General features: G+C 41.4%; 1 protein-coding gene across 2 annotated transcripts; it reads right to left on the bottom strand.

Moving 5' to 3' along the window:
* Positions 1 to 243: 243 nt before the first annotated feature.
* LOC106579373 (sodium- and chloride-dependent transporter XTRP3) lies at positions 244 to 26388 on the bottom strand. Of its 2 annotated transcripts, none has more exons than XM_045701676.1 (12): positions 26201 to 26388; positions 25148 to 25433; positions 19377 to 19517; positions 17271 to 17362; positions 16748 to 16975; positions 10259 to 10369; positions 7851 to 8092; positions 7062 to 7224; positions 5809 to 6013; positions 4873 to 5032; positions 4043 to 4208; positions 244 to 3816 (listed from the first exon to the last, which is right to left on the bottom strand). In XM_045701676.1, exons 2-12 carry the CDS (start codon positions 25272 to 25274, stop codon positions 3649 to 3651), a joined length of 1803 nt encoding a protein of 600 aa, XP_045557632.1. In that variant the 5' UTR covers positions 25275 to 25433; positions 26201 to 26388; the 3' UTR covers positions 244 to 3648. The 2 variants fall into 2 exon arrangements, with proteins under 2 accessions (XP_045557632.1, XP_045557638.1); XM_045701682.1 differs by having other exon boundaries at positions 25148 to 25401; positions 26201 to 26375.
* Between the last annotated feature and the right edge of the window lie 421 nt (positions 26389 to 26809).

Here is a 26809-nt window from a genome sequence, read left to right as displayed (position 1 = left end):
ACCAGGGTGTCTGTAGTGACACCTCTAGCACTGAGATGCAGTGCCTTAGACCGCTGCACCACTCGGGGAATGCTGAGCCCCTCGGGACCGCTGCACAACTAGAAATAGTTTCAGCATATTAACATTTGTCTAGTTTACATAAACAGGCTTGACCTTAAAATGTGGGACAAACGTAAATTAATCACTAATGCAAGAAAATATATATATAAGTCAGAAAAACATGACGTGGATCATGACAAAATGTAGATTTTTGGCACCTTAGCGAGTCTTTATTCATATAAAAAAATAGGATATATTACATTTTCCATGTGATTTGTATTAAAGGGCACTTCATTTAATATAGCAGGCTTTAAAATGTCTACTTAAATATCAAAGAGGTGCAAAAGGCACTCTATTTGTAGAACGACCCCGTTATATTCAGCCCTAAACCTCAGCTCACTAGGTTGAAGACAAGACTACATTCCAGTCTTAGACAGAGAAAAAAAGTGCTTAACTTCAGACAAACACGCTATTTAATGCAGGTGGTTCTCGGATGGCCCATGTCTATCCCATAGAAATATAGTCTCATGCTATACTGGACAAAAATATAAACGTAACATGTAAAGTGTTGGTCCCATGTTTCATGAGCTGAAATAAAAGATCCCAGATATTTTCCATACGCACAAAAAGCTTAAGTCTCTCAAATGTTGTGCTCAAATTTGTTTACATCACTGTTAGTGAGAATTTCTCCTTTGCCAAGATAATCCACCCACCTGACAGGTGTGGCATATCAATAAGCTGATTAAACAGCATGATCATTACACAGGTGGACCTTGTGCTGGGGACAATAAAAGGCCACTCTAAAATGTGCAGTTTTGTCTCACAACACAATGTCACAGATGTCTCAAGTTTTGAGGGAGCATGCAATTGGTATGCTGCCTGCAGGAATGTCCACCAAAGCTGTTGCCAGAGAATTTAATGTCCATTTCTCTACCATAAGCCGCATCCAATGCCGTTTTATAGAATTTGGCATGTAGGTTCAATGGGCCTCACACCCACCGACCACGTGTAGCCACGCTAGCCCAGGACCTCCACATCTGTCTTCTTCACTTGCGGGATCGTCTGAGGCGGTGCTGAGGAGTATTTCTGACTGTAATAAAGCCCTTTTGTGGGGAAAAACTCATTCTGATTGGCTGGGCCTGGTTCCCCAGTGGCTGGGCCTGGCTCCCAAGTGGTGAGCCTATACCCTCCCAGGCCCACCCATGGCTGTGTCCTTGCCCAGTCATATGAAATCCAAAGATTAGGGCCTAATTTATTTATTTCAATTGACTGATTTCCTTATATGAACTGTAACTCAGTAAAATCTTTGAAATTGTTGCATGTTGCGTTTATATTTTTGTGGTCTATACATATAATGGTATTATAAAGTACATAGCTTGTCAAACCAAGCACTTAAAAAAAAAATCCAGATTTCATAGCATTGAAATATGTCATCCTTGCTGGATACCAGCAAGTAGGACTGAATGAAATGCCTGGTTTGCAACAGGCTGGCTGCTGTATGTGTGTGTGTGTATCTTGTTCACTCATACCAATGGTTCAAATGTCTTCATGTCTTTAATAATTTCACCATAGAAAATACTACTTAGAAAACATGAACACACCATTGTGGTACTACAGTTAAAATAATAATTGTTCACACCAATACTTGGTTCACACTAACACCAACCTGTATTAAACATAGTGTGCAAATATATTTGTACTGTTTCCATCACTGTACAGGGGCACAACTTTGATTTTAGAATGTTTTTCTTTTTTAATCCAGTTGGATAAACACTCCAAACAGCCTACCTGACCGCTCGGAGGCCTCTGCACAGTCCTAAAGCACACCGTTGCCTCAATTTTTATCACATTCCAATGATAAAACCAGCGGGGGACAAAAATGCAATTTCAGAATGTAGGGGGGACCTGTCCCCCCGGCCCAGTGAAAGTTGCGCCCCTGTTATTATAAATGGATGGTTTCAAATTGTTCACATGAAAAATGCTCACAGTATTACAACATGTTTGGCAATTGTTTCTGTGCAAACCCATACATTTGCCTGTAAAAAGAGTAGGTCTACATTGTATTTTGTGCTCGTGAATATGCACAGCACATTGGTGCATAGCCATTGGGCTGTATCCTACGTCCAGTTCATATGGATTCTATGACAGCAGTGCAACACTACAATACTTTCTAATTAGAAGAGCACAGAAACTTTCACACGTTCAGGAGGTGAAACGCTCTGGAATGTTGCAGAAAGAAATGCTTCCTATAGAGCTGACATGATTTCCTATTCTAATTGACAGAGAACAAGTGTCTGTTCTACAGAATATATATCTATCTGAACATTCTGTTACATTGCACCCCACTGAGTATGATCCTGGTAAGAAGTCACTGATGGTGGATTGACAGCAAAGCCCATAGGTATAGATATGGTCATGGTCCTGGTCATAGAGATTTGTTCGTGTTATGTGAAATTATCAGTATGTTTGCAAACACTATATCACATACAGCTATTGCTACAAGTTGTTCTTGGTCATTTGACACCAGTCAGACTGTATTCAGTCATAACCGAGTCAGACAAAGGTCTGCTTGTACATCCAGGCACTCAACATATCTCACAACTCATTGAGTAATCTACAGAATATCTACAGTAAACCAATGGGATACAACATACTTCACCATACTGACATTTAAGGGAAAAAATATCTTAAAGATTTTGTGGAGCTTTAAATAAAGAGGGTTGACACACTGTCCCAAAAATCTGCTACTGAAAGCTAAACATTAAAGGTCCAATGCAGTCATTTTTATCTCAATATCATATAATTTATGGGTTACAATTAAGTACCCTACTGTGATTGTTTTCATTTAAAATGGTCAAAAAGAAACCAAAATAGCTTCTTAGCAAAGAGCAATTTCTCAAGCAAGAATTATGCTGGGACTGTCTTGGAGAGGTCTGAGTGGGGAGGGGAAAACGGAAAACTAGCTGTTATATGCAGAAGTTTGGAACTCTTATTGGTCTATTAACTAATTTACCACATGGTGATGTCATCAGGCAGGCCTAAGCTCCATCCCACCAAACAGCTCTTACACTAAAAGGGATTATAATAATTTTCCCAATATCACACAGTATTATTCCAACCTCATAGCCTAGAAATATGTATAAAACACAGGAAATCGTGTTTTTTACTGCACTGGGCCTTTAAACAATGCAATAAACCATTGACAAGATGATTTGTTTGTTTTTCACTTCTGAAATATTTTGGATGTAGTTCTAAGCCCTGCTCAGAACCACAACTACAAAATACAAAAGTCCACTATTATCACCCAGTAAGTGTTAGATGCCAAAGTACGACTAGGCCTAATGCTAGGTACAGATCTGCCAGTCTGTCCACCAGCAGCACAGTGGCAGAGCCAGCCTGCCCCGGGGGGAGAAAAAGGGCCTTTGGTTTGTGGTGTGGCATGAACCACCGCACCAGGAGGGTGAGGTACCGTTCTGTTAAGACAACCATGATACGGACAGTAGGCTGTCGATCAGTCGATCCTATAACTAGCGTGTCCAGTCAGTCTCAGAGCCGTAATGTCGCAGCTCTGCCTTGTGTCACTCCGTCTGTCAACCAATACGTCGGTCTTTACGCTGACACAGTGCTGACAGTGCGCTCTCTCTTCCCACTGGCCAGGTTCCTCCTCTTCCAGTAGGTGTAGAGGGCCGTCAAAGGGATACAGCAGACAGAGGAGGCTAGGAGGAGGCCGATGAAGGCTTGGGCGTAGGGAGGATACTCCGTCACCACAGACTTCCCCTGGAGGAGTGGGAAGACAACAGGACAGGCAGAGATCAACATTGTATCTGGGTGCAGCATATTCTGTTCCAGTGATTTTCTTTCATTCATGCATGACTGGTACAATCAAATCTCCCTTTGGGGATTAATAAAGTACAATCTCATTTTACCCGTTTTTTGGGCTGAGTGCTTGTTAGTGTAATGACAGGGTTATTGATAAGATATTGGAGATAAAGAGAGGCTTTACCAGTTCTTTGTTCCAGGCCTGGTATGTGGGCGTTCCTCCCTGGATATAGTTGACGATGTAGAAGATGAATAGTGCAATGAGGAGGATGGGACTGACTCCTGCCAACATGATCTTCCAGTACCAGTTAAGACGATGACCTAACATGTCTTCTACATCCTTCTCAAACCTGGAGAGGGAAAGGTTGCAGGAGCATTGACATGATGACTATGTCCATTAAGGCAGCCCCCCGCACCGCTCTGATTCAGAGGGGTTGAATGTGGAAGACACATTTTGGTTGAATACATTCAGCTGTGCAACTGACTAGGTATCCCCTTTCCCTTCCTAAAATACTTTCATATATTTTGGATGGGCAAAAGACAACCATGGTATTTTAGTTTAAACATTCATTTGACATTCAAAGGAAATTGCTTATATGCTTCATAAGCCATTTTGCTTTTAATAAACAGTACAAGCCCAACTTAAAAAACTACAGTACAGCCAAGTCAAAAGCCTGAGAGAAGAGTGAAAGGAATGTGAGGTATTTGTGGATGATTATGCTGAGTGTTGTTTGGCATTACTGGACACAATACAGCTTTTATGAGGTACTTTAAAGACTTAACTCTACTGGCTGCAAACAACTGCAGTAGGGCTACACATTCTCAAGTAGAAACTGTTTCAAATAATGTCAGCTCAACTATTGTTTCTTGGAGAAAAGGTACTGTATGACAAGATGTGTTAGTTTTTCTGATTTCGAACAGCAATGGTGATGATGCTTAGAAAGCTTCTGAAATGAGCCATTCTTCATTGTCAATATTGCACACACACACACACACACACACACACACACACACCTTTTGATGCCATATATGTAGCAGACGGTGATAACTTCAATGAGGACGATGAAGAGCAGAGAGAAGGTGGCTCCATAGTCGTTGAACATGGTGAACCAGTAGTTCCCAGAACGGGTGGTGAAGCCCAGGCCAAGCAGCAGGCAGAATAGACACACCAGACCTACAGGATATGACAACACACCTGTTAGTCTCACACACACCAAACCTAGAGGATTGGCCCACTCAGCCTAGTCCAAGCTTATCTCTGTCCTGGCCACCCAATGGTTGAACCAGCTTCCCCTGATGTTAGTACAGCAGAGTCCCTACCCATTACCCATTTTCTGAAAACCTCTCTCATCAAATAGTATCTTAAATAAGATAATAAATAAGACATAAAAAAACGTACTTACTACGCCGGTGTTATGTAGTTATCTCACCTAGCCATTTTAAGATGAATGCACTAACTGTAAGTCACTCTGGATAAGAGCATCTGCTAAATGACTAAAATGTAAAATTTAGGATGGGACAACACACACCTAACTCAAGCAGCAGGCAGAACAGACACACCAACCTAAGGACAAGACACACCCGGGTCCACCCTAAACCTAGCTTCATGTTCACACCTTAGCTCAATTCTTACCCTCAACCACAACCCTAAACCTAGCTTCATGTTCACACCTTAGCTCAATTCTTACCCTCAACCACAACCCTAAACCTAGCTTCATGTTCACACCTTAGCTCAATTCTTACCCTCAACCACAACCCTAAACCTAGCTTCATGTTCACACCTTAGCTCAATTCTTACCCTCAACCACAACCCTACACCTAGCTTCACGACCACACCTTAGCTCAATTCTTACCCTCAACCACAACCCTAAACCTAGCTTCACGACCACACCTTAGCTCAACCCTAACCCCCTCTCCCCCCCCTTACCCTCATCACCCCTTCTCTCTCACCATTGAGTGTTTTAGTGCTCATGTAGCGGCTGATGAACTTCAAGTCACTGAGGGGGGTGATGACGGCGATGACGTTGCCCAGCATACTGCCCATGCCCAGCAGCAGCAGCATGATGAAGTAGAGCACAGACCACAGCTGAGACACGGGCATGTTCTTAATGGCCTCACTGTACACTATGAAGGCCAGGCCCGTACCCTCAACAGCCTGGGAGGAGAGAGAGAGGGAGAGTGAGAGAGAGAGAGAGAGCACGAGAGAGAGAGCGCACGAGAGAGAGAGAGTTTAGTGGATATTCAGTCCTGCATAGTGCAAAAGTGTCTGAAGTCAGTATTACATTTTTTGCTTTCCTCCATTTGAAAGTTAAGTGGGATGGTTTATTAAAGACAAAATGGAAAATACAGAAGAGCGTTGAAAATTAAATATTAACATTAATTGTAACTGCAACAGCCAATGATATTTGCCACATCTCACTACCACAGAGTCAAATAAAGTTGTATAGGTGACATTGAACTATGACTAAAATATTAAAGATTTATAGAATGGTGAGTGAAGTTATTATTGCCTCACAGTAAAATCCATTTATTTTGTTGCTACATGATAACATATTGTCAGGAAACCAGAGGTATGTTGTTAGATTAAGGGCTCGTGTCACAACTTCCGCCGAAGTCAGTCCCTCTCCTTGTTCGGGCGGCGTTCGGCGGTACCGGCTTTCTAGCCACCACCGATCCACTTTTCATTTTCCATTTGTTCTGTCTTTGTCTTACACACCTGGCTTCACTCAACCAATTACTTGTTTATTATTTAACCCTCTGATTCCCATGTTGTGTTTGTGAGTGATTGTTTATCGTAATTCGGTCTGTCTTTGTGGGCTCGTGATGTTACTTTGTAAATTTGTCTTTTTGAGTTAAAGTACGTTGATTACTCATATCTGCTGTCCTGCGCCTGACTCTCTACACCAGCTACACACAGGACCCTTACAGCTCGATTCAATCCATATTGCGGAAGTTCTGAGCTATAGTGCAAAAATGTTAAGGTAAGATCAGATTGAGCCGACTTATGCAGCATTTACCCTGAATGCAGTCTCTGCGAATGCTGGAACATTGAAATTTAAAGGCAATCTCGCTATATCGCAGAACTTCCACGATTCAGATTGAATCGAGCCCTAAGAGAAGTAGCAAATTAAGTTGTCTTATCAGTATTTTGCACAAGTTTTCCTATTATTTCCTATTATTTGAGTTGTGTCATCATGACCTACCGTGTCTAGTTCAGCCTCTAGGTCACAGGTCTCCAGCCTACCTCCCAGATTGGCAAACTGTTCTGGGTGTGTCCTGTTCAGCTCAGCGATCCAGTGGTTGACATTCTCCAGACTGATGGTGTCCTCTGATAGATCAAAGGTGTTCAGGAGCAGCAGTCGCACCCTGGGAGAAGAAAATAAATGTCAGTGTTCTGAAAAGGCAAGTGGTGTAGCGCAGTTTCTCTGAAAACTGTTTTTTTTTAGGTGGGGGCAGGGGGCCAGGTAACTTCCTGCAATTCTACACATTTTGCCATGGGGCAGAGAAATGTGCAGTTTTAAAGCAAATTTCCTGCTATTCTATGCATTTTGCCATGAGGTTGAGAGACAATTTAGCAGTTTTATAGCTAATTTTCTGTAATTCTAGACATTTTGCCATGGCTTATGACATTTATACATTTTTGGGTTGGGACCTCCAGCCCTTTCCAGTGGCTGCATGCTATGCCACTGGAAAGGGCATTTCTGATCTGAATCATACAGTATATCTAGCCCCTTATACAATTCCTCTCATTGCTGATCTAGATTTCAATGCCTTCCCCAGACTAAGCACCTGCCATTTCTTCCATTTGTATGTCTGCAGAAACTGCTACAGTCTACAGACGTTAAATTCATTGCATATGTTTGACCTAGAATTGTTTACGTTTGTACTGGCTGAGTGCTGCTGAGTGGTGTCACCTACCCCTCTGAGTTGAAAGTTCAATGCCAAAGTCAATGAGACAACCAACCAGACCGTGACCCCACCCAGGGCCTCACCTCTCCAGGCAGCTCTCGTAGTTGAAGGTGGCCTTAAAGCCATAGATGGAGAAGGTGACGATACTGGCGAAGATGGAGGTGCTACTGTTGACCATGGACACGACGATGGCCTGCTTCTGAAAGTTGTTGTTGTACTGGTTGTAGCTGGCAAAGGCGATGAGGGATCCAAAGCCCAGGCCCAGAGAGAAGAAGATCTGAGTGGCCGCATTGATCCACGTAGTGGGGTTAGCCAGCTGTTCCATCTAAGACAGCAAACACACACACACACATATTAGTAAAGCATATTAGTAGCACACACACATAGTGGCAAGAAAAAGTATGTTAACCCTTTGGAATTACCTGGACTTCTGCATAAATTTGATTTGATCTTCATATAAGTCCCAACAATAGACAAACAGTCTGCTTAAACTAATAAAACACAAACAATTATACATTTTCATGTCTTTATTGAACACACTAAACTTTCACAGAGCAGGGTGGGAAAAGTATGTGAACCCTTGGATTTAATAATTGGTTGGCAGCAATAACCTCAACCAAACGTTTTCTGTAGTTGCGGATCAGACCTGCACAACGGTCAGGAGGAATTTTTGACCATTCCTCTTTACAAAACTGTTTCAGTTCAGCAATATTATTGGTGTCTGGTGTGAACCGCTTTGAGGTCATGCCACAGCATCTCAATTGGGTTGAGGTCAGGACTGACTGGGCCACTCCAGAAGGTGCATTTTCTTCTGTTGAAGCCATTCTGTTGTTGATTTACTTCTGTGTTTTGGGTCATTGTCCTGTTGCATCACCCAACTCCTGTTGAGCTTCAATTGGCGGACAGATACCTTACATTCTCCTGCAAAATGTCTTGCTAAACTTGGGAATTTTTCCGTCGACGATAGCAAGCTCTCCAGGGCCTGAGGCAGCTCCAAACCATGATGCTCCCTTCACCATACTTTACAGTTGGATGAGGTTTTGATGTTGGTGTACTGTGCATTTTTGTTCTCCACACAGTGTTGTGTGTTCCTTCCTAACAACTCAACTGTAGTTTCATCTGTCCACAGAATATTTTGCCAGTAGCGCTGTGAAACATCCAGATGCTCTTTTGCGAACTTCAGTGGCTTCTTCCGTGATTTCCTCCCATGAACACCATTCTTGTTTAGTGTGTTACGTATCGTAGACTCGTTAACAAAGATGCTAGCATGTTCTAGAGATTTCTGTAAGTCTTTAGCTGACACTCTAGGATTCTTAACCTCATTGAGCATTCTGCGCTGTGCTCTTGCAGTCATCTTTGCAGGATGGCCACTCCTAGGGAGCGGAGCAACAGTGCTGAACTTTCTCCATTTTATAGACAATTTGTCTTACCGTGGACTGATGAACATCAAGGCTTTTAGAGTTTTGTAACCCTTTCCAGCTTTATGCAAGTCAACAATTCTTAATCTTGGGTCTTCTGAGATCTCTTTTGTTCAAGGCATGGTTCATTCAGGCAAAAATGTTTGATGCCCATATGAATAACCCCTATGATGTAACTGGAATGATGAGATAGATGTTCTTTTATGTTTTTGTTTTATTATTTCACTGCCATACTGTGTTCGATCTTGTCTAGCCATCTTGTCGCAAGAGGACCACAATGGAAATAAGTCCCAGACTTTGTGTTATCCTCGATGATTTTATTCATGTGCATGTATGGCTTAAGTTTTATGTGTGCTTGTTTATTTTTTTTTTAAATGGACGAATTAATGAACTAAATACTTCTTGTGAATAGCAAACTCAAATGTTGTGAGTTTTTTGATAGGGCATGGCAGCCCTAACCAACATCTCCAATCTCATCTCAATGATTGTACTCAAGGTTAGCTGACTCCAATTAGCTTTTGGAGAAGTCATTGGCCTAGGGGTTCACATACTTTTTCCAACCTACACTGTGAATGTCTAAATGATGGGTTCAATATAGACAAGAAAAATACAATACTTGTGTGTTAGTTTAAGCACACTGTGTTTGTCTGTTGTGATGAAGATCAGATCTAATTTTATGACCAACTTATGCAGAAATCCAGATAATTTCTAAGGGTTCACATACTTTTTCTTGCCACTGTATGTAAAGCAGGATTAAACAGAACAACATGTACATGAGCTACCATACCTTGGGTGTGAAAACGTAGATCTTCTGCATCTCGTCTATGCCGCTCTGTCTTTGCTCATCCATATATTTATATGTACACATTCTTATTCCATCCTTTTACTTAGATTTGTGTAGATTTGTGTGTATTAGGTAGTTGTTGTAAAATTGTTAGATATTGCTGCACTGTCGGAACTAGAAGCACAAGCATTTCACTACACTTGCAATAACATCTGCTAACCATGTGTATGTGAACAAAGTGTATTGTATTTGATCAATAATGTTCTTTCATTCATCTAATCATTCATACCTTGGGTGTGAACATGTACTTCACACCGTTGATGGCTCCGTGAAGGGTGACCCCACGGATGAGGTAGATGATGAGGACCAGGTAGGGGAATGTGGCTGTGAAGTACACCACCTAGAGGGCAGAAACAGCAGGGGGATTCAGGGTCAAAGTTCAACTATGCTGCACTGATTGCCTGTTTTCTAACAGATTTGGCCCACTTGTCCCACGGTTTTATAACATTGCTCGCTGAATATACTGTGACGTTGTAGGTGAAAGTGAACGTTTGTGTATATCTTTCCATCAATTGATAACGATGTTATTACTTTTCTATTATTTATCTCTGTACTGTTGGGAAGGGCCTGTAAGAAAGCATTTCACTGTTAATCTACACATGTTGCTTACGAAGCATGCAATGATTAAAATGTGATTTGATTTATTTTGATGAACCTCTTTTAGGTTCTCCTGTGTGCACGCACTTGCACGTTATAATAAACATCATAGGCAGCTCGTGAGTTTCAAGTTTGGGGAAGCTTACAATTTATCCTACCATTTCTACCTATCTGCGTGCCAGTTATTCTTCGTGGAACAGTTTCATTTAAATCTCCTTCCAGACTCACATTAAGCATCTCCAATCCAAAATAAAATCTAGAATCGGCTTCCTATTTAGCATCAAAGCATCCTTCACTCATGCTGCCAAACATACCCTCGTAAAACTGACTATCCTACTGATCCTTGACTTTGGCGATGTCATTTACAAAATAGCCTCCAACACTACTCAGCAAATTAGATGCAGTCTATCACAGTGCCATCCATTTTGTCACCAAAGCCCCATATACTACCCACCACTGCAACATGTATGCTCTCGTTGGCTGGCCCTCGCTTCATATGTCGCCAAACCCACTGGCTCCAGGTCATCTATAAGTCTTTGCTAGGTAAAGCCCCACCTTCTCAGCTCACTGGTCACCATAGCAGTACCCACCCGTAGCACACGCTTCAGCAGGTATATTTCACTGGTCACCCCCAAAGCAAATTCCTACTTTGGCCGCCTTTCCTTCCAGTTCTCTGCTGCTAATGACTGGAACGAATTGCAAAAAAATAAAATAAAAAATAAAAAATAAAATAAAATAAAAATCCACTGAATCTGGCGACTCACATCTCCCTCACTAACTTTAAGCATCAGCTCACAGATCATTCCACCTGTACATAGCCCATCTGTAAATAGCCCATCCAACAACCTCATCCCCATATTGTTATTATACATTTTTTTTTCTCCTTTGCACCCCAGTATCTCTACTTGCACATTCATCTTCTGCACATCTATCACTCCAGTGTTTAATTATTCAATTGTAATTACTTCGCCACTATGGCCTATTTATTGCCTTACCTCCCTAATCTTACCTCATTTGCACACACTGTATATAGATTTTTTTTATTGTGTTATTGACTGTACGTTTGTTTATTCCATGTGCAACTCTGTGTTGTTGTTTGTGCCGCACTGCTTTGCTTTACCTTGGCCAGGTCGCAGTTGTAAATGAGAACTTGTTCTCAAATGGCCTACCTGGTTAAATAAAGGTGAAAAAAAAAAGTTTCTCAAAATTACTATCACATGGTTAATCAGAAAAATCTGAATTAAAATGATAAAAATCTCAACGAATGCAAGAGCACCAGCCTTGGACACATTGATACACTCTGATTCATTGGCGGCTAAAGAAATTAGCACATGGAACTCGGAGATGGCCAATGCAGCAGTAGGCCTATAACTTTCATCGTCAACTAAATAAAATGGGCTTAACAAAATTAAAACAGTAGAAAATATCATGATATAAATTCAGTTTTTTTTCCAATCGCATTAATCTCTCTGCATCCCTTTCTATCTGTCTTGACTTGAGCTATTGCTAGTGAAGTGCAACATTGTATCAACTCAGCAGGTTGGCGTGCTCAGATGTGTGCGCTCCCTCCATGTTATGACAGCGAAACCATACACATGCTCATTTCTCACATGGGGCACTCCAAACAAAATACATAGGAAAAAAATTGCAAAACTCCTAAATAAACCAAAACTTGTTTCTCACAAGTGTAGCAGATTGTGAACTCTGCAAACAATGTTTCTACTCCAAGAATGAGAACAGTAAATTACTGTGATACATGAATTAACAGAAATGTATGTAACTGTTGGGGTTCATTTCCTTGTCAATCATTGGCTCATTGGTGAAATTAGCATTATGACAATATCTTTAATTAAATCATTCAAAAACCTTTAATGCAATTGCAGACAGAAGTTGACACCAGGAACATAGCATGCATGTTTCCGAGTAAATTCTGCAAAATATAAGAGGTCCCAAGTTATTTTATTAAACCTGAAGTCCAGCCCTAGTGATGTCACTGCCTACATCATTATCTTCTACTCATGAGACCAAAACCATGCCTACGCAACACTAAAACTCTTGTTTATATAGCTATCTAAAAGCTTAGCAGTAAATGTCCAAGTTGCTTTATAGTGGAATGTCTGACTAATCTCTTAACTCTTACACTCCCCTGCAGAGTTCTGTCTTCACAGTCACATATTTCTCAGACAGTTTCTTCATAAGAGGCAGAGAGCCTAGAAAAGTACTGTGGAACAATATTAAACCTCTTATTTATATATAGTTAATATGTAGTCTAGGACCCTATAAATGTGAGGGAGGGGTCTTATAACCCCTCCCCTTCTATTAATACAACATAAGCATAATCAATTATTATAAAACATCAAACATTTGGTACAGCCCCTATCGTAACCCCTAGGTGAACCTCTTTCATAAACAAATGACGGGATTAACGGCACCTTGACTAGGCCTACTTGTTACATACTGTATGTAATGGGGAATTGATCAAAATAAACAAAGGGAAAACAATTCACACAAAACAATGAATGTGCAAGAATTGTTGGGAGACATTGGAGCACATTATTGAAAGCTGAGTGCATGTATTCTGGAGAGAGACGCAGACGCCCATATTTTCGCCACACACGTCCCCTTATTCTTGTCTCAACATTTTCAATTATACTCAAGACACATTACCTTCACACATTTTAGATGCCTTTCACGGACATACGCAACTCAATAATCAGCTAGGCCTACAGTGGCCTGCGAAAGTTTTCATCCCCCTTGGCATTGTTCCTATTTTGTTGCCTTACAACCTGGAATAATTTTTTTTGGGGGGGGTTTGTGTCATTTTATTTACACAACATGCCTACCACCTTGAAGATGCAAAATATATTTTGGGGTGAAACAATCAAGAAATAAGACAAAACCAGAAAACTTGAGCGTGTATAACTATTCACCTCCCCAAAGTCAATACTTTGTAGAGCCACCTTCTGCAGCAACTACAGCTGCAAGTTCCACTGGATATCATAAGGTGAATGCACCAATTTGTAAGTCGCTCTGGATAAGAGCGTCTGCTAAATGACGTAAATGTAAAATGTAAATGTAAGTCTCTTGGGGTCGTACCACAGATTTTCAATTGGATTGAGGTCTGGGCTTTGACTAGGCCATTCCAAGACATTTAAATGTTTCCCCTTAAACCACTTGAGTATTGCTTTAGCAGCATAATTAGGTTCATTGTCCTCCTTGAAGGTGAACCTCCATCCCAGTGTCAAATCTCTGGAAGACAAACAGGTTTCCCTCAAGAAGTTCCCTGTATTTAGCGCCATCCATCCTTCTTTCAATTCTGACCAGTTTCCCAGTCCCGGCCGATGAAAAACATCCCCACAGCATGATGCTGCCACCACCACCATGCTTCACTGTGGGGATGGTGTTCTCGGGGTGATGAGAGGTGTCGGGTTTGCGCCAGACATAGCATTTTCCTTGATGGCCAAAAAGCTACATTTTAGTCTCATCTGACCAGAGTACCTTCTTCCATATGTTTGGGGAGTCTCCACATGCCTTTTGGTGAACACCAAACATGTTTTCTTATTTTTTTCTTTAAGCAATGGCTTTTTCTGGCCACTCTCCCATAAAGCCCAGCTCTGTGGAGTGTACGGCTTAAAGTGATCCTATGGACAGATACTCCAATCTCCGCTGTGGAGCTTTGCAGCTCCTTCAGGGTTATCTTTGGTCTCTTTGTTGCCTCTGATTAATGCCCTCCTTGCCTGGTCCATGAGTTTTGGTGGGTGGCCCTCTCTTGGCAGGTTTGTTGTGGTGCCATATTCTTTCAATTTTTTAATAATGGATTTAACAGTGCTCCGAGGGATGTTCAAAGTTTCAGATATTTTTGCATAACCCGACCCTGATCTGTACTTTGTACCTGACCTGTTTGGAGAGCTCCTTGGTCTTCATGGTGCCGCTTGCTTGGTGGTGCCCCTTGCTTAGTGACGTTTCAGACACTGGGGCCTTTCAGAACAGGTGTATATATACTGAGATCATGTGACAAATCATGTGACACAGATTGCACACAGGTGGACTTTGTTTAACTAATTATGTGACTTCTGAAGGTAATTGGTTGCACCAGATGTTATTTAGGGGCTTCATAGCAAAGGGGGTACATATGCACGCACCACTTTTCCATATTTAATTTTTTAGAATTTTTAGAATTTTTTCATTTCACTTCACCAATTTGGACTATTTTGTGTATGTCCATTACATGCAATCCAAATAAAAATCAATTTAAAGTACAGGTTGTAATTCAACAAAATAGGAAAAACACCTTTTCAAAAATACTTTTGCAAGGCACTGTATTGCCATGCGCGCTGCCAAAATTGCTGGCTTCCCAAATAGGCATAGGCCTACACACTTGTGATTTGAAACAATCCACAGATAGATAAAAAAAAACATGAAGAACTTAATGATCCTCCGTGGCTAAGTCAAGCTCTCTGGTAAAGTATTTTGAATGATTGTATTTAGACAGGAGTAATTGTGTAATTTTGGCAAAACATCAATTTACTTTAGGGGAAGCCAGCATCTGAACAGTGCACTGTGCACCTGCCAACTTTCCTTTCTAATTCGCAAGTGGCTGAAATCAGAGATTTGTATATAATGACGAGATTCAAATTTCTCCACCCTAACAATACGAGTCGTTCTGCAGGCTACAAGCTTAGGTCTGCATATTATGCCTATAGAAACGCATTGGACTTATTCAGGACAGATTTTGGCGAGAATGAGCCCCCTGGATAAGCGTGTCTGCTAAATGACAAAAATGTAAAAATGTAAATGTAAAATGTAGCAGATGTATCTGATGCTGTCTGGCCAGAAAAAGTAAGGCATACCATACTCCTTTTGTCCAGAGAGCATCAGATACATGGTCTACACATAAGGAGACAGAGGGGTGCTGTTTCACTCGCTCGGATGCTTTATCTGAGATTGATGCGTCTTTGTGTCTGTGCGCATCTCGGTCAAATAAATTATTAATATTTCAATATTTCATTTGGACGGGCAAGGAGGTACGGCAGGGCGAGCCAGGCTCCCTAGGGCCCGCCCATAACACCAGTTCTGCCATGAATCCACTGTGAACAGCAGACTAGAAAACAGTTCTCTGTCTGTGACACAGTATCCTTTGCTTTCACCCTGGCTTGTCTCCTCAGAGACTCCCACTCTACATAGTTATGTAATGAAGTAGGCTAAGGTTTTCAAAATTCACTCTCTCAGCTGATGTTTTCCTCAGTTCAGTAAAGATCCATTGGATCTGCTTCCCCTACCCCTTCCCCTGCCCCATAATTCTGAGTTGGCAAACTCTGCAGCCACAAACTTTGACTGTTTTATTCGCAATGCCTTGATGGATAACTATCTGACCATATAGAATATTGAACTGTTTGTACCTTGTCTCGCCATTACGAATAACTTTCTTAACCCTTTCCTTTGTTATCGAGGTCACCTCTCAGCTGACTGTTTTCCTCTGCTCAGTAAAAATACAGGTAACTGCCAAAATAAAGGAAACACTTGACTAAATGAGGGATACAAAGTATACTGAAAGCAGTTGAGTTAATTAAGCAATTTACATCCTATCATGCTTAGGGTCATGTATAAAAATGCTGGGCAGGCCATTATTTTGGCCACCATGGCTATGCCCCCATAGGATGACAATGCCCCCATCCACAGGGCATGAGGTGGCACTGAATAGTTTGATGAGCATGAAAACTATGTAAACCATATACCATGGCTGTCTCAGTCACCAGATCTCAACCCAATTGAACACTTATGGGAGATTCTGGAGCGGTGCCTACAACAGCGTTTTCACCACCAGCAACAAAACACCAAATTATGGAATTTCTTGTGGAAGAATGGTGTTGCATCCCTCCGATAGAGTTCCAGACACTTATAGAATCTATGCCAAGGCGCATTGACGCTGTTCTGGCTCGTGGTGGCCCAATAACCTATTAAGACACTTTATGTTGGTGTTTCCTTTATTTTGGCAGTTGCCTGTATGACACAGGAGACGATAGTGACCCATGTCCACTAGATCTTCAGCTAGCATGACATAAGGGTACCATAACTGTCTTGACCCTGTCCATCATTACCAAGCTGATCTCTGACCTCTCACCTTCCCGGTGGACTTGACCCCCTTGACGATGAACAGGTAGACAATCATCCAGGCCAGCAGGAGGCAGAGCGCCTGTCCCATGTGAATCCCTCCGTTCTCCTCAATGGACCCAGAGATGTCCAAGGTCTCTCTGTAGAAGAAGTACTGTGTGGGCGTGGCCCGCTCACACTCCTCCACATGGCCAGTCAGGTTGCTGTTAACCGGGCACTCTGCCCATGGCAGGATCGACTGGAGCAGAGTGGGAGGAAACAGCACAGGTCAGGTCAGGCACAGGACATTACAGATAGCACTAGAGCAATGAACTGCATCTTCTAAGATTCCAAACAAAACAGTCTGCACAGGACCAGTAGTGTGTCCTCAAAGCTGAGGGAGCCTGTTGATACACCTTGTAATAAGATTGTAACAAGTTATTGAAGATGGTCTACATTTTATGATTGCATCATACATTTGAATGGAGGTCAAATACTTTGAGTTGCTCTATTGAAAATAAAGATCATTTTGCCATTGTGAGACTGGAACTAACCTGAAATGAATGAAAGAGGTACCAGAAACTCCATGCATTGATGACGTTGTAATAGAGGCATAGGTACATGGAGGTCACAACACTGGCCAGACCTGGAACCAGCAGAGAGACGAACAGATACATTTAAACTATAAGCAGATATCTCATTTGCGTCTTTGATAAGGATACTTTTATTAGGTTGTTGAAATACATTTGCAATGTTGGGAAGAAGTAAACTACATGTAGTTCAACTAGTAATTTAATTACTAGTTACAGTAGCTTACATTTTAGGGTTCGTCGGATGTCCCCATAGCAGAACTCTTTTTGGTTCCAGGTTGAACCCTTTTAAGTTCCAGGTAGAACCCTCCAGTTAATTACTTTGTTGCCATGTAGCGGAGTAGTTAACTACACAAACTACATTTTTTGCAAAAAGAATAGACAATATGTAGGCAATACTTTCCTTTCTTTTTCAGAGTCAGACCTGCCTAATTCTCACTTGAAGCAGTTTTTTTAATAAGCTAAATTACACATTTTGTTAACATATGACCCCAAAGTGATCTGTTCTTGCAATTTGAAGTCAATGACATTTTAGATTTACATATGATCATTTGTATGTAGTGAACTACTTTTTCAAAGTAACTTTAGTTAAGTAAACTATATTTTTCTTCCAGTGTGAAGTAATTGGTAGCTTAAACTATAAACTATATTTTTAGAGAGCTTCCCCAACACTGTACATTTGACACAAAAGTACTGGCCTAAATGTAACAAAACCATATATTTAAATGTGTGTAATGTGATCAATTAAAGGCAAATGTATGTACTTTATGCAATGGCAGTGTGCACCCATACATGTGTAGCACTCTATGTGCAGTGTCCACTGTCCCCAAAAATATTATTAAAAGTAATAAAGAAAAAAATGATATACACCTACTCATTCAAGGGTTATTTTTTACTATTTTCTACATTGTAGAATAATAGTGCAGACATCAAAACTGTGAAATAACACACATGGAATCATGTAGTAACCAAAAAAAGTGTTAAACATCAAAATATATTTTATTTTTGAGATTCTTCAAAGTGGCCATCCATTGCCTTGATGACAGCTTTGTAGACTCTTGGCATTCTCTCAACCAGATTGATGAGGTAGTCACCTGGAATGCATTTCAATTAACAGGTGTGTCTTGTTAAAAGTTAATTTGTGGATTTTTTTGTGGAAGGGATGATCTCCGCATGTGTGGTTCCCACCGTGAAGCATGGAGGATGAGGTGTGGGGGTGCTTTGCTTGTGACACTGTCTGTGACTTATTTAGAATTCATGGCACACTTAACCAGCATCGCCTTCCCATCTGGTTTGTGCTTAGTGGGACTATCATTTGTTTTTCAACAGGACAGTGACCCAAAACACACCTCCAGGCTGTGTAAGGGCTATTTGACCAAGAAGGAGAGTGATGGAGTGCTGCATCAGATGACCTGACCTCCACAATCACCTGACCTCAACCCAATTGAGATAGTTTGGGATGAGTTGGACTGCAGGGTGAAGGAAAAGCAACCAACAAGTGCTCAGCATATGTGGGAACTCCTTCAAGACTGTTGGAAAAGCATTCCAGGTGAAGATAGTTGAGAGAATGCCAAGAGTGTGCAAAGTTGTCATCAAGACAAAGGTTGGCTACTTTGAATATTTGATTTAATACTTCTTTGGTTACTACATGATTCCATATGTGTTATTTCATAGTTTTGATTTCTTCACTATTATAGTGTTCACTAGTGTGCTCCCTCTCCGGCCTCTAGGTCACCAGGCTGCTCGATATGGCGCACACCTGTCATCATCGTTACGCGCACCTACGCGTCATTAGACTCACCTGGACTCCATCACCTCCCTTATTACCTTCCATATATATATGTCCCTCCCTTTGGTTCCTTCCCCAGGCGTTATTGTTTCTGTTCCAGTGTCATGTGTGTGTTGTTCGTGTTACTTGTTTTATGTTGCGTTTATTTATTAAAAACACTCACTCCCTGAACTTGCTTCCCAACTCTCAGCGCACATCGTTACAGTAGAAAATAGTAACAAAAACCCTTGAATGAGTCGGTGTGTCCAAACTTCGACTGGTACTGTATATTCAGTACTCACCCACTCCCCCCAGATAGGGGCTAATAGCTCTCCATGCTCCAATGCTGCCCAGACGCATCTTCTGGCCAATGGCTAACTCCATGTAGAACAGGGGTACCCCCAACAGGACCAGCATAAGCAGGTATGGGATCAGGAACCCACCTGTGGACAGAAAAAGGACACACATACAGTATATTTGGCCATTCAAAAGACCTGCAGTAGCAGAGACAAAAACACACACATGATCTATAAGGTGATGCACTGAGCTTCAGATTCATATGACACCCAGAAAATGTGTTCTCATTCTTAATAGTTCTATTTCATTTACATAATGAATGTGGCCTCGGTCCTTGTATTCTGTTGCATATTTCTTCTCCCTATATATTAATGGAAAGGGAGCAGTGCAGTGCAGTGCTTCCTTCATTATTCTTTGATCAAGGGTCTAACATCTAAACAAAGCTTTATTCATGTTTCTACTGGGTTCTGTTCTCTCTGACTTTCTCAGTATTCATGGCAATCACAAAAAAACAGTCTGGCCTGGGTCACCCCGTGAACTGAAAGCAAAGGGACCTGTCTACTGTGATTTCCAGTCTGCTAGTCTGAGTCGTCGACAGTAATTACAGTAAGCAGGCAGTGGAGCAGAGAGTGAAGGGGGCAGGGGGTGAGGAGGGACAGGGGAGCAGGGGGACATGCTCAGTGACACAAACACAAAGTCAAAGCGAGTTTAGAGAAGGGTCAGCCACTGGAACCATTTTGGGATTCATTAATTCACTCATCCATCCATCCGTCCATTTATTATTTAATTCATTCATTCAGTGGGTGAACATAGTGGTATTAAAAAGCATGTCATTGTCCCTAATTTAGCAGTTAGATGGAAGATTCCATGCTTCTAGCTCTCAGATTCTTCATGCTACCTTCCTTTGACTGTAATGAACCCTTGTGAATGAGTGTTCACACAGAAACAGCTTGTATAATCGGATAAGGATTAGACGGAAGTTGAAATAGTTGGATATATTGGAATAAATAGCTTTTCCTGTACCGTAATCTCGGATTCCTCAAGTTGTTGCACAAGAAAAACACGATTGTAAAATTATGATGTGATGTGTATCAGGTGATTATTTACACTATGACAAATAATTTTTTGAACACTGTCAAATAAATAATGCACAACGCAATGATAACATAATATAGAACTCAAGGGGGGCCTCAATATGTATTATGTAAGACCCCTAACCTCTAATGTCCCATCTTTCTGTTTTACGTTGTGGTCTGTTAACAATGAGAGGGACATGAGATTTTATAGGCTTTTTGGGACCTCCTGTCATTTGTCCACGCTCATGATGTACTGTTTGTTCGACATGTCATTTTGATTACTGTATGCTTGAATTCCTGTCATTAGGTGTAAGCCTGCTGTAGATTATTAGTATTGAATAGCTTCTCCTAAACCAGAGCCTCATAGGGGTATGCAAGGATAGAGCAATTCACAAGGTAGAATATTTCATACCATTTCATGAGGTAATTCAAGTGTATTTTTCTTCCGTCATCTTATCTCTGTCAGTGTCAAGTTGGTGGGGCATTGCCTTAAAGTTACTGTCCAGGGTTTCCAGAATTCAATTAAATATGACCTATAATTGAACTTTAGTTCCAAAACGCTATATCCCCACATTTTTCATATGTGTTTTTTCACCCAAAAATTATTACTTACCTTCATCCGTGTGTAAAATATTACTGTTGTCAGATTTTCTATTCATAGATTTTTGATGTATATTCAAATGTTTTTGTTTTTTGCAAAACACTATGTATCCATTGTTTAGCTGGAATGGAATGTTCGTATCCTGTATATATGACAGTGATATATGGCTGTCTCACCTACCTTAATGCACTAACTGCCACTCTGGATAAGATAAGAGCATCTGCTAAATGACTAAAATGTCAAATGTAAATATTTTACATACAGATCTCACATTACTATAGCGATTCATTTTTTATTAAAAAATTATAATATTGATTTTACAAATGTATAATTTGTACAGTTCTTTAATAAACATTTTGTTATGTGTAAAACCCAGCAGTAGTACTTATCTCAAGTTTTGCAAAAAAACATGATTATTTGTTTCTCTGAAATGAAACCATTAAGTGATTTTAAACAAATACATGTCTGTCAATGATCAAGCCCATGCCCTGATTAGTTGGTGAAATAACACACTAATCTCTTTCACAAGTTCTTTAAACAATAAGACCTAATTTACCAACATTTCTGAAAATATATATATAGCATTTTGGAAGGAACCTCTTCAATTACTTACAATATGAGTGAAACAGTTTTCCTTCCAAAAATTGTAATTAGGCATGTTAAAAGCAGCTTTTCTGTGTCGGAATGGTGTGGACCAGTGGAGGCTGCTGAGGGGAGGATGGCTCATAATAATGTCTGGAACGGAGCAAATGGAATGGCATTTGATACCAGTCAACTTATTCCACTCCAGCCATTACCACGAGCCCGTCCTCCCCAATTAAGGTGCCACCATCCTCCTGTGGTGTGGGCATACCCCAACAGAATGTTGTGGGTGTATACCGGTCATTAAAAATATTAATGCGAGTAGACCACTGATTGGCCAGCTCATGCTCCTCTAGACCGTTGATTGGTCAGCTCATCCTCCTCCGTAGTATGAAATCATACACCACAAACCGATGCTGGCACTAAGATCGCACTCAAACGCACTCAACACGCTGTATATGGCCATAAGCAAACAAGAAAATCCACCTCCAGAAAGGGCGCTTCTTGTGGCTGGGGATTTGAATGCAGGGAAACTTAGTTTTGACTAATTTTTTTCCATCATGTGACCTGTGCAACTACAGTCAACAAAACTCTAGGTCACCTTTACTCCACACATAGAAACACATTCAAGACTCTCCCTTGCCCTCCCTATGGCAAATCTGACCACAACTCTATCCTCCAGATTCCTGCTTACAAGCGAAAACTCAAACAGGAAGTAACAGTGATTCACTCAATACAGAAGTGGTCCGATGAAGTGGATGCTAAGCTACAGGCTGCTTCGCAAGCACAGACTGGAATTTGTTCAGGGACTCATGCGATAACATTGAGGAGTTTACCACATCAGTCACCGGCTTCATTAATAAGTGCATCAACAACGTCGTCCCCACAGTGACCGTAGGTACATATCCCAACCAAAAGCCATGGCTAACAGGCAACATCCGCACTGAGCTAAAGGCTAGAGCTGTCGCTTTCAAGAAGCGGGACACTAATCCAGACGCTTATAAGAAATCCCGCTACAACATCTGATGAGCCATCAAATAGGCCAAGTGTCAATACAGGATCAAATCCTACTCCGTTGGCTCTGACACTCGTCAGATGTGGCAGGGTTTGCAAACTATCAAGGATTACAAAGGGAAACCCAGCGTGAGCTGCTTAGTGACACGAGCCTACCAGCAAGCTAAATGCCTTCTATGCTCACTTCGAAGCAAGCAACACTGAACCAGTCATGACAGCATCACTGTGTTCTCGCTCTCCATAGGCGATGTGAGTAGGACCTTAAAACAGGCTAACGTTCAAAAAGCTGAGCGTTCAACACCATAGAGCCTTAATAAGCTCCCTCTGAAACTGGACTCCAGGTGGTGAGGGTAGGCAACAACACATCCGCCACACTGACCCTCAACACGGGGGCCCCTCAGGAGTGAGTGCTTAGTCCCCTCCTGTACTCCCACGACTGCATGGCCGCGCATGACTCCAACACCTTCATTAAGTTTGCTGACGACACGACGGTGATAGGCCTGATCCCCAATAATGATGAGACTGCCTATAGAGAGAAGGTCAGTGACCTGGCAGTATGGTGCCAAGACAACAACCTCAAAAATGAGCTGATCGTGGACTACAGGAAACGTAGGGCTGAGCATGCCCCCATCCACATCGAAGTGGCTGTAGTGGAGCGGGTCAAAAGTTTAAAGTTCCTCTGTGTCCACATCACTAAGGAATTAACATGGTTCAACACAGCAGACAATGCCTCTTCCCTCTCAGGAGTCCGAAAAGATTTGGCATGGGCCCTCAGATCCTCAAAAGGTTCTATAGCTGCACAATTGAGAGCATCTTGACTGGCTGCATCACCGTTTGGTATGGCAACTGCTTAGCATCTGACCGCAAGGCCCTGTAGAAGGTAGTGCTTACGGCCCAGTATATCACTGGGGACGAGCTTCCTGCCATCTATACCAGGTGGTGTCAGAAGAACGCCCTCAAAATTGTCAAAGACTCCAGCCACCCAAGTCACAGACTGTTCCCTCTGCTACCGCACGGCAAGCGGTACCAATGCATCAAGTCTGGAAGCAACAGGACCCTGCTTCTACCCCCAAGCCATAGGACTACTAAATAGTTAACCAAATAGCTACCCAGACTATCTGCACTGACCCTCTTTTTACTAACTATTTTGACTCATCACATACACTGCTGTTACTGTTTATGATCTATCCTGTTGCTTAGTCACTTTACCCCTACCTATATCTATCGTAATTACCTCGTAACCCTGCACATCGACTCGGCACTGGTACCTAGTGTATATAGCCAAGTTATCATTATTCATTGTGTATTTATTCCTTGTATATTACTCTGCATTGTTGGGAACGGCCTGTAAGCATTTCACCTTTAGACTACACCTGTTGTTTACGTAGCATGTGACATTTTCTGTGGTTGATTTGATTGATTTGAAATAGCCAACAATTTTTAAACTGTCTGTTTGAGATACACGTTTGGGTTTTTAAAGTGTAAATTATTCAATATAATGCTTTGGACACAAATATGAGTATATGATGAGACAACAATATTATTTGGGTATGAGTTAACAGAATATTAACTTTTACATTTTTTTTGCTACTGGACAGTTACATTAAGGCAATAACTCTACAATAATAAATACAGAACAACTATACTAGCATACCACACCTGTAATTATGGATTGGACATATTAGCTTTAAAGCAACCAAGGCATCAAAGAGTTATGTGAACATTTTCTAGGAATCTATAAATAGAACACAACACCTGTTGACTGTTAGGCTACTAATTGTAAAACTTTGCAATCAGTTGAGCCCATTAAAAGCAAAAGCAAATGTTGATCCATTGTTATTCTGTGACAAACAACTGGGCGCGTTAAGGGTTAAAATGGGCTCTGTATCAATTCAAACCTTAGAGCGGAAAGTATTTTTATGCGTGCGCTTTTGAAAGCTCCTTTATGTATGCGCTTTGGTGCATGCATTACCCTCTGTTTTTGAGTGGACTAACTGTTCTCAGTGACTTATGGGAGGAATATGAATTGAACTAACTACTAAGTGAGATCATTTAAAAAAAAAAAATCATTTCAAATGTCCTGCACCATTAACCTTTAGAGGAAGAAAACAAAAGGCTGCACAGTAACACCTTCACTCACTACAAATGTTTAACAAGGTGACTGACGCTAACCAATATAGTAATCGTTCCGATTCCCTGTCATTAATAAACTGAAAACGTTTCACCCAGGGTAAAAGAATAACTAACCCATTCTACAACCGCACAAGATCAGTGCTCCATTGCCCATGGATAAAGGTGAATAAATTGGACACTGACTGGCTCTTCATATAGCCTACATTACCACTTTTAATCAGTAAACACTAATTGTATTCATTCATTTTACACAGCGTCAAATATTGCAGTTCGATATTTAATCAAACTGTAGGCCTAAATGTACAATATATTATAGATGAAACCCTAAATTAGGCTATGCGCTGCACCTAAACAAATAAATATTGCTTACCTCCGCCATGCATTTGACACAAGTATGGAAAACGCCACACATTTCCCAGTCCAACCGCGTATGATACACACGCCAGGACAAATTGCATGGGATTGTCCCACTCTGCTCTTGCGGTGTCCTTCCCCATCGTTGAGTCCTGAGCACACAATCAAGCCAATGTTCAGGTCCGGTCGAGTCGGTGCGGTGTCTGTGGACAACCTTGACAGTCAGCAAGCCTACGTCTGAAGTACCGGGAGTGTGGATGGCACTCCTGTCTGGATAATAGAACAAATCTAATGACAGCGTCCTATGAGAAACAGGGAAAGTGTGTCAACAGGAGGCTGCTCGAGTCAGACACATTTGCAATGGTTGAAGAAATAGCTTGGAGTTTATAGAACGCTTGCCCATTCTAATTAGGTCCCCCTACTTGAGAGGGAGGGCCTAACGTTTTAATGGGTAGGCATAGGCTAGAGAGTTTACATAACCCAGGTGAATGTTTGATTTTCCCAGCTCTTCTTAAAAACCTGAGTTTATAAGTCTCTCATAGAGACGGTGGACCATCGCCAATACCTTTTATATTCCTTAGGGTAGGCTTCAGATAGCATGTGTTTGCTTTTGTACAATGGACTTCACAGTACAAGATTCAGTGCTGGAAATAATGTATTTATTTTCCTTTTTACTGTTCATACAATTTGAAATATAGTACTGGAGTCAGATGTGCAAAAACAGCACAACCAGTGTTAAGGTGTCAATGATTCAAATAGTTTTTCCTGTAAGAAGTCAATCAGTAAGGCACATTCTTCTACCTAAAAAAGGGACATTTCATTACAGTTTTAGTGCATTTAAATTAAAAAGCAATGCAAATTAAAAAAAGAATCGTGAGAGATGAGCAAAAAACAAAGTGTGAATATACAGCATCACACACAGTGACGATACAGTACAAATAAAGGATGAAAGATAGACCCAAAAGAAAGGAGAACGGAGACAATCATAGAGAGAGAGAGAGGATGTCCTCCAGGGGTATATCCTCGCAGACCTTGTGTCTAGCTGCAGATTTCCCTGAAACCCACTCACCTTGCCACCATGCATCCACTGATGCAGGAGGGTTCAGAGTCCAGACAGGCAAGGGTCACAACCGGGAGGACTAGCAAAAAACAGAGTGAAGGAAAAAGCAGGCGACCAGAATAACACGCCGGTTGACTTGAGGAACTGGCAACAGACAAGCAGGGAACACAGGAATAAGTACCCACGGACTAATGAGGAAAACAGCTGACACCTGGAGGTGGGTGGAGACAATCACAAAGACAGGTGAAACAGATCAGGATGTGACAATAGGCCCCTAAAACACTTCTATCCCCAAGCCGTAAGACTGGTAAATAGCTAACTAACTACTTGGACTATCTGAGTTGACCCTTGTATTTATAATTTATTTCGTACTGTGTCTATGCACACTCACAGGACTCTACACACTCACACACATTGACACTCCAATACACACAACATGTACACACATTTATACTGACGCTACACACACGGACACACACCCACATATAATCTTTATTTACGCTGCTGCTACTCTGTTTATCATACATCCTGGTGCCTAGTCACTTTAACCCTATACATATGGTGCCTTCGGAAAGTATTCAGACTTTTTCCACATTTTGTTAAATAACAGCCTTATTC

This window comes from Salmo salar, chromosome ssa02, assembly GCF_905237065.1.
Source record: "Salmo salar chromosome ssa02, Ssal_v3.1, whole genome shotgun sequence".
Classification (NCBI taxonomy): Eukaryota; Metazoa; Chordata; class Actinopteri; order Salmoniformes; family Salmonidae; genus Salmo; species Salmo salar.
This window is presented reverse-complemented; position numbering and strand designations above follow the sequence as displayed.

Excerpts from the sequence above, each read along its gene's own strand:
- LOC106579373 (XM_045701676.1), bottom strand. The coding sequence starts at position 25,274 with ATGGGGAAGGACACCGCAAGAGCAGAGTGGGACAATCCCATGCAATTT. Across the intron at positions 16,976-17,270 it reads ACCTCTTTCATTCATTTCAG|TCGATCCTGCCATGGGCAGA; the intron begins GTTAGTTCCAGT and ends ACTCTGCTCCAG. Across the intron at positions 6,014-7,061 it reads TAGAGGCTGAACTAGACACG|GCTGTTGAGGGTACGGGCCT; the intron begins GTAGGTCATGAT and ends CTCTCCTCCCAG.